Consider the following 8,625-nt stretch of genomic DNA (forward strand, 5'->3'; position numbering starts at 1 on the left):
GCTTCTCGTTACCCCACGTATACTACACGATGCACGATGAAGGCCAAAATTGGGCCGATCACCAAATCGGTCGCATGACTCAAAAATCGGCTCAAAATGGGCCAAAAATCGTACAGTGTAAGCCCAGCATTAGAGCAGCAATGTTTGTTCCCCTCAGAGAAAGAAAAATAGGCTGCAAAAGTACAGGGAGGAATGGGAAAAGGAAAACACCTGGCTGGAAAAGTGCACGATAACATCTATAAAGCGCACTGCACTGTGTGCCGGCGCACTTTTTCCATAGGCATGCACACACAATGGTGGGCACACGGAGAACATGAAGGGCGTGAAAGCTCGGGGAACCCTTAACCAATTTCTTGTCCACCAGGCCACGGCAGAAGCAGATATGGTATGTAAACATTGGGTTTTTTTTTTTTTTAAACCCTCTGGTTAAGGTTAATATGGGCATGTGCAGTGAATATCAGCGCTATGTGGCCAGAAGTGTGATAATATAATTTATTTTGTGTAATAAACAACTGCAAGGATAGATGATTACAACAAATAGATGACTAATACATAAAAGTAATACATAGATGAATAATGATGATGAGTTATGATGCGTAATCATGGGAACAAGTGTGTTTACAAACAGGAGCAGCTGATTAGCATTAGAAAAGCTGAAATAATACCTCAACTGAAGCCAATTGTACTAAATGCACTAAATGTGCACTGTTACAAGAATGATTTTGTTCTATTGTTTTCTATTAATTTATATAATTTTAAGTTAAGCAGGACAGAGTTCTTTTAAAGAAAGATTTACTTATATTCTCAAAAGTTAAGCATGACAGGCTTCTGTTTAAGAAAGAGACCCGTTTTACTGTGTTAATGTTATTTTGAGCTAAAAATAAATGGCTAAATTATCATTTGTTTCCCATATGGTCATATCACAAAGAATATGCATCTGCTTAAATCAAATTCAAGTCAAATGGTTAAAAAAAAATTTCACACACAAAAAAAAAGAGCTACCACACTTTGCCCGGCCCTGGCCACGAGGCGTCCCTTATTTATTTTTCAGGGAGTTGGCAACCCTAATGATCGACTGTTCCCATTAGAATTCCACAGTTATCATCTTGTACCCCCTGAAAGTCCTGTATGCTTTGAGAGACCGCTACAGTAGGGAAACATACAAAAGAGTGTCCAAACCATTGTAATTTTGGCTTATTTCTGTCTTATATAGTATCCTGACTCCTTAGCTAACTTAATAACTTTAGCTAAAGCGAACAGTCTAATTCACAGGTGTTGAACTCCAGACCTTGAGAGCTGGTGTCCTGCAGGTTTTAGATGTGCCCTTGATCCAACACAGCTGATTTAAATGGTTAAATTACCCCCTCAACATATCTTGAAGTTCTCCATAAGCCTGGTAAAGAAACTAATCATTTGATTCAGGTGTGTTGACCCAGGGTGATATATGAAACCTGCAGGACACCGGCCCTTGAGGCCTGGAGTTCAACACCCCTGGTGTAATTCATTAGTGCAGTATTACTGGATCACCTCTGAAGTGGTATGATATGACTATCACTGAAACGGCAAACTTTGTGCTGGATTATTGTGCAGTTTTCTCGAAGGACCCGGATGTATGACCCCAAAAACTGAATTTAAGAACTAAAACTGAATGGTGAGAAGTGAAACTGAAAGCATTCAAGAGCTAAATTTAATTCAAATTCAGTTTTAAAAGCTGTTATTCAGGTTGAGCAATTCAGATTTGGTCTGAGCAATGAAAGTGTTGGCAGGATGAGAACACCATCTGTCCAGAGTTTAAGCTTTCTATACTTAACAGTCTTGTTTTGATTTAGCCACACCTTATCTTTATTTTGTAGTTTGCAAACATTTACTATCCCAAGTTTGTTTGTTTTGTCACTCAAAACTTATCTGTAAGACTTTTACAAAACTAAAGACATCTGTGAGAGCAGACCTTCATTATTCTTCCCACAGCACGGCTCAGCAGTGAAACCCTTTACCCGAGGAAGTGTATTATATTGTGTGCTGTAAAATTAAGTTTTGTTTTTTTTTTTTTAATTAGCTAATAGCAATTAAATATTATTTTAGCAAAGTGAAGATGCCAAATTTAATCACTCTCGAACAATGTGTTGCTGTTTGTGGTGTTTAGAAGTCATCATGAAATGGATACTCTGGATGGTCAGACCACCTGTTGAGCCAGAAAAGAGAAATATTAATTGGAGCCGTTTGTTCAAGGAGCAAAACTTCACACAAGCTGCACTATACTCACATGAGAAGCTCCACAAAGCGGATGTTTTTGTTCAACCCTTCAACTGCCTTCATATCAGCGTCAGAGAGAGAGAAATCAAATATCTGGAAAGTTGGCAAATAAGTCTGATTATATTCCATGCGTCTGGTTTTCAGAAGGCACTTTTTGCTACCTACACACCTAAAATTATAAACAAACCTCAAAGTTTTCCTTTATGCGAGCAGGGCTGAAGCTCTTTGGGATGACCACCACGCCTCTCTGTACATTGAACCGCAGACACACCTGAGCCGTGGTCTTGTTGTACTTTTTGGCAATCGATACCAGCAGGTCATCTTCCAGCATTGGGGGGCATTTTAGGTTTACCCTTTATTGAAACAGTGATATTTTAATGTCAATCAAGAGGCTGAGAACTTGACTAGCTACTCATAAAATGAGTGTGACCCATACCAAGATGGATCTCTGGATGTTCCCAGCGGGCTGTAACCAACAATGACGATACCATTCTGCCGGCAGTATTCAAGCAATTTTGGCTGGGTGAAATAGGGGTGGCATTCAACCTGTAATAGAGCACATATGTATACATACACACATGTTTCTGATGAAGACAGCTTGGCTTATTCCTTGCGAGTGTTATGAACCAACACTTCCAAGTGCATCTTGATTGTTCATGTTACTTAAATAATAACTTCCTATCTCTGTTATGCTTTCATTGATTCAAAGTTCAGTCCTTTCATACTGATAATATTTCAGGCAGTAAACTTACTTTTTAAATAAATTTGAAGTTTTCCCCACATTTCTGGGCGGTATACATTGCCTGCATTTTGTTCCTATACCTCTGCAACATATCCATGTCCTATCCACACAATGTTCACATATCTATCAAAACACAGCTGTGTGTGTGATTTAGTTAAAACATATTGGGCATATGTCTAAAATCTGAGTCTTTCTGTTGTATTGTTCATTAGCTGTATGCGCAAATATTCAAAGACTGAAACTAAAGCCTTCAGCTGGTTGTGCCTCAGATTCTTTCTTCTGACTTTAATAAATTGCCGCTGCACAATAAAGTAACAAAAGCATTAACTCTTGAAACACTACTTTTTAAAATGAAGAATGGTTTGCACATTTATCTGCTGATCTTACGGTAAATATAGTACTGTACATTTCCCAAGTCTCGAGTATTTATATTTCTAATAGGACAGTTTCTTGTAAGTGGTGCTGAGCAATAGTTCTCCAGGCTTTCTGAAGACAAAGTTTTACTTTGGGCACTAGCTATTTTTTCACTCTTTTATCATGATTATTAAAACACCTAACACTGATCTATGAAATCAGTGTTATCAGTGTCACAAAAAGGCAGCTAATTCAAAGAATGACTCATTGAGTCTACACATTACAGAAAAGTTAGGAAAGAACCAGTTTCTTTAGGGACTTATTAGCATCCTGTAGTAAAAGAAAATTTCTTCCCATGTCTTTTATCTAAATCTCTGCCATGAATAACACGATTTGATGAGCAAAGAGCTTTTAGCTGGAAACTTGGCATATTTCAGTATGGTGTGAGGAAACTGGACAAGAAAAAAAAACAGAGCAGATGAACAGCATCTAAAAGCTATGTCCTTAAGAAAACAGAAAAACTGTATCAAAGATCTGATATGGGACCTGAGTGGTGTATCTCATCCTTCAACTAACCCATCAACAGTTTGTTGAGACTCACCATAAATGGTCTTTGTGGAAGGGTGGCTGTCAAGAAGCCACTCTTAAGGAAAAGAAGCAAGAAGAAAAGGCTGAATAGTGCCAAATTACACAAGAACTGTGTCAATACTGCGCCGTGCTACCTCACTGAACTCCTTAGTTCATATACCCCTGGGAAAGCCCTAAGATAATCAAGACAATTACTCCTAGTGCAGCCTAGATCCTGGCTAAAGACCAGAGGTGACCGTGCTTTTGCCCTGGCAGCCCCTAGCCCCTGGAACAATCTTCCTGCTGCTATTCGCGCCTCTGATTCCATCTATTCATTTAAATCTCAGTTAAAAACTTACCGAGCGTTTTCAGTTAGTTAGTTCAAAGAGCAAAGCTTTTTGACCTTAGTATTCTGAAAACAAGTACTTAGTAACTTATTTCCAGACAACTGCTTGCTCAATAATGTACCACTAACCTGGTTTGACACAGGTTTGTGTTTCAGCCCCGGCTTGTTAAGGATTAGCTCTAGTTGTCGCTTGTTGAAGTTTGAAACCCCAAGAGATTTTACAAGGCCAGCGTCTTTACAAGCTTCTAAAGCCTGTGAGAGACATAGGAAAGCACAATAATAAAACAATATAGTCAACGTTGAACTTTGAAACAATTTAAAAGCTCACAGAAACAGTAAAACTGAGACACTGTTGAAGCTGTCATTGATTTTTACCACATATCTTTTTGTATTTAACTATAAGTTAAAGGACGCGTGTACCCAATACTGTTGTTCTGTAGCAGTTATGTTGTCTTCACATATGTTAGGAAATAACTGAAACTAAATTTTCTTGAATAAGCAGGCCACCAAGTCTCACCTCCCATGTGGCACAGAGGTCCGTTTCATGATAAAGCCACTTCCCACTCTCATCTTTGGGGTTAAATTCATCTCCTGGCTTCAGAAAATTATAGTGTTTCAGTATAGTATAGTATTTCATTTGGTGCAGTAAAACCTCATGAAATTCAAATGTAAAAATTAAAAACTTGTTATTAAGTTTTCACATGTGTGCATACCTTGAAAGCCATGGGCAGTTCTATAATATAGAGGTCAACATAATCCAGCTGTAATGTCGTCAGGGTTTTCTCTAAAGTAGGTCGTACTAGCTCGGGTGGATGAAATGTGTTCCACAACTTCAAAAGAAAAGAAGAAAAGTTAACAAATGTAGAAAAAAGCTACAGAACTCAGCATTTGGTTTTTTTTAAGATTCAAAGGTATGTCATGAAAATGAATATGTTATCGATTCGTATGTTATCCATACCTTTTAAGTTTCACACAGGCCAAAAGCATTTTAGACTTGTTTTTGGTTAACTTTTGCCTTGAGGGACTTTGTAATGTTTGTCTCGAAAGGTGTTGTACAAACCAAAATGTACTTACTTTATCTTCCTTATTTTTTTGTGGTTCAGGGAAATAATATTGGTATAATATTCAGATTGGCTTTTTTTCTTATTTGCATTATTAGTTATTTACTTTAAAATAACTAAAGGACTTGTACTTTTTTGTCACTTTGGCCACCATTTTTGACAGGAAAAAACACATTTTTAAACTTTAAATTTTTTGTTGACATCAACAATTACACCCAGAGAAATCCTGCTAAACGCATTTTTCATGCATTCTCGATATAGATGTTAAAGCTCATCTAGAAACATGCATGCTAGGAATGGTGCAACCAAAACCTGTGCATGCCGTCATAGTGCTGGATTTGTTTCAATGAATTAGATGAAAAACAACCTGCTTCACCCTGAATAACCTACATGAGGATTTTGTGGATTTGTTATTAATGGAACTTGTTGTTCGATTTCTAAAAGTCTTGATGATCTTCATGCATCACTGAACTCTTGAGGTGGGAAGTAACAAAGCACAAATATTTGTTAAAATTTTATAAAATTTTCTATACTGCACTTCAGTAGTAAAACAGGCTCGTTACTTTTGCCTTAACGGATTTGCTTTAACGGATTTTTGTCACTATGAGCCAACATTGTGTTTTTGCATATTATGATACATGCAAATCAAACTGAGGCTATTTAAAGACTACATGAAAATACTCTGGAGATTAGTTTGGTGTACTGTGATGGGTTTAAAGTAAAGAAGAGTGTGTGACCGGTGCACAGTGACTGTGGTTTCATGAGTTTGCATGAGTTCTACATCAAGTGTAGCAGAGATTCATATGAATTTTAGCTGATGATTCTTAGATCTATTGACTGATATATATATTTTTTATTTTACTTCTTTTTCTTCAGATTCAAGCTGAGTATACTTAGATTGGAAAAAACTTAGGCTGAAGTTTGTATTCCCATCTGCTAATATTATTTTATCATTGTGTTAACATAGCCGAAGGTTAAGTTAGCTTTGCACAGAAATAGAAATGTCCTCCAAACAGCTACTAAACAGCCTGTACTTTTTTACTTTTACTTGAGTAAAGAAGTTGAATCAGTACTTCATCCTTTACTGGAGTAGTTTTGAACAGTAATAGATGTACTTCTACTTAAGTACAGAATGTGTGTACAGAAAAACAGAAAGAAAAAAAAAGTTCAACGGTCAAGGTGCACAGGAGAGGCTCACACGAACAAGTATGCTTTGCAAACCTTTCCACAATAGAAGATGTCCTCTCTTTTCACAGTTCCATCTGCTATTTTGTCCCTTATTGCTTGCCCCACTTCATGTTCATTGTAATAGATCAATGCTCCATCAATATGTCTGTAGCCCGTCTCGATCGCAATTTTGACAGATTCATATGCAGTTCCTTTAGGAGTCTGTCAAAAAAAAAGAAGAAGAAGAAGAAGTAGTACTGGAAGGAATATATAGTATAAAATAAAATAACAACAACCATAATAATAATATAATAAGCACTCAAAAGTCACAGCGAAAAACAAACAAACAAAAAATCCTACCACTATTTTTTATTTATTCATTTAGTTTTTGCTTCGTGACACACGCACAACGATATACAATATACAATTAAATCGTGAATCTTACCTCGTGGGGATCTGCATAAGTTCCCAGTCCTATCAAGGGTATGCTGTTTCCATCAGATAGGGGAATGGAGTGACTTTCTGCTGTCAATTCCATGTTTAACAAAAATGTTTGTTACAAAGATCTTGATGTCTGACACTGTGCACTCACTCGAACTTTTGAATACTGTCTAGGAGGCTGGCTCCTCTGCTCTCTACTCGGCCAGAAACTCCTCCCAAATGCAAAGTGCCTCAACTGTTGCTCATGAAAACATGAACAACCGGACACCAAGACAAACATTTACAAATGGAAGTGAACACGCTATCTGATCATCATGAATGAGACTAAAATGCTATACTATATGCTATATTATATGTTGGATTAAGCTTTCAGATACTGGTGAAAGCTGGCAGTGACAATGGGATTACGCTGAATTTATCTACCCCCAGTTACAGGCCCGTGGCACTGACCTCCCACATCATGAAGACCCTGGAAAGGCTCATCCTGGACCAGCTGCGACCCATAGTAAGTCCACATCTGGATCCCCTTCAGTTCGCTTATCAGCCTCGTCTCGGAACAGAGGACGCCATCATCTACCTGCTCAATCGTGTCTACACCCATCTGGACCAGCCGGCGAGCACTGTGAGGGTCATGTTTTTTGACTTTTCCAGTGCTTTCAACACCATCAGGCCGACCCTCCTGGGTGATAAGTTAGCAGCGATGCAGGTGGATGCTTCTCTGGTGTCCTGGATTGTTGATTACCTGACAGGAAGACCACAATATGTACGTCTCCCACAGTGTGTACGTCTCCCACAGTGTGTGTCTGACAAGGTGATTAGCAACACAGGGGCACCACAGGGGACTGTCCTCTCCCCCTTCCTCTTCACCCTCTACACCACAGACTTCAGCCACTGCACAGAGACCTGCCATCTTCAGAAGTTTTCTGATGACTCTGCGGTGGTTGGATGCATCAGCAGGGATGATGAGACAGAGTACCGGGCTGTGGTCGACTCCTTTGTCACGTGGTGTGAGCAGAATCATCTGCAGCTCAACGTGGCAAAGACCAAGGAACTGATCGTGGACTTCAGGAAGACCAGGAAACACTTGACCCCTGTTTCAATCCAGGGGGTCAGTGTTGACATTGTGGAGGACTATAAATACCTTGGAGTACACATTGACAATAAACTGGACTGGGCTAAAAACACCACAGCACTTTACAGGAAGGGCCAGAGTCGTCTCTATTTTTTGAGGCGACTGAGGTCCTTCAACATCTGCCAGAAAATGCTGAGGATTTTCTATGAGTCTGTTGTGGCCAGTGCGATCCTCTATGCTGTTGCATGCTGGGGGAGCAGGCTGAGGGTCGCAGATGCCAACAGACTTAATAAACTGATCCGTAAGGCCAGCAATGTTGTGGGGATGGAGCTGGACTCCCTCAAGGTGGTGTCGGAGAGGCGGATGCTGTCCAAGATAAAGACAATGTTGGATAACACCTCCCACCCACTCCATGACATGTTGGTCAGTCACAGGAGCTCGTTCAGTGAGAGACTGAGATTACCGAAAAGCACCACTGAACGACACAGGAAATCATTCCTGCCTGTGGCCATCTCCCTGTACAACGCATCCACTTAACACACTGTTTGCTGCTACAACTACACATGTTTCTTTTCCAAATATTTATTTATAAGTGACTTATGTATGTATGTATGTATATATA

At 39.1% G+C, this 8,625-nt stretch overlaps 1 protein-coding gene across 2 annotated transcripts; it reads right to left on the bottom strand.

Annotated features, from left to right (window-relative positions):
- Window positions 1–424: 424 nt before the first annotated feature.
- Window positions 425–7,140, bottom strand: LOC147310508 (aldo-keto reductase family 1 member D1-like). Of its 2 annotated transcripts, XM_086269399.1 has the most exons (9): window positions 6,936–7,140; window positions 6,545–6,712; window positions 4,976–5,092; window positions 4,780–4,857; window positions 4,392–4,514; window positions 2,690–2,799; window positions 2,441–2,606; window positions 2,264–2,346; window positions 425–2,182 (listed from the first exon to the last, which is right to left on the bottom strand). In XM_086269399.1, exons 1-9 carry the CDS (start codon window positions 7,026–7,028, stop codon window positions 2,140–2,142), a joined length of 981 nt encoding a protein of 326 aa, XP_086125525.1. In that variant the 5' UTR covers window positions 7,029–7,140; the 3' UTR covers window positions 425–2,139. The 2 variants fall into 2 exon arrangements, with proteins under 2 accessions (XP_086125525.1, XP_086125526.1); XM_086269400.1 differs by lacking the exon at window positions 4,392–4,514.
- Between the last annotated feature and the right edge of the window lie 1,485 nt (window positions 7,141–8,625).

The sequence above is a fragment of the Aulonocara sp. 'chitande type north' Nkhata Bay genome, linkage group LG17 (assembly GCF_057382095.1).
Source record: "Aulonocara sp. 'chitande type north' Nkhata Bay isolate Kocher_YH1m ecotype deep benthic linkage group LG17, A_spYH_male_GT1.1, whole genome shotgun sequence".
Lineage (NCBI taxonomy): Eukaryota > Metazoa > Chordata > Actinopteri > Cichliformes > Cichlidae > Aulonocara > Aulonocara sp. 'chitande type north' Nkhata Bay.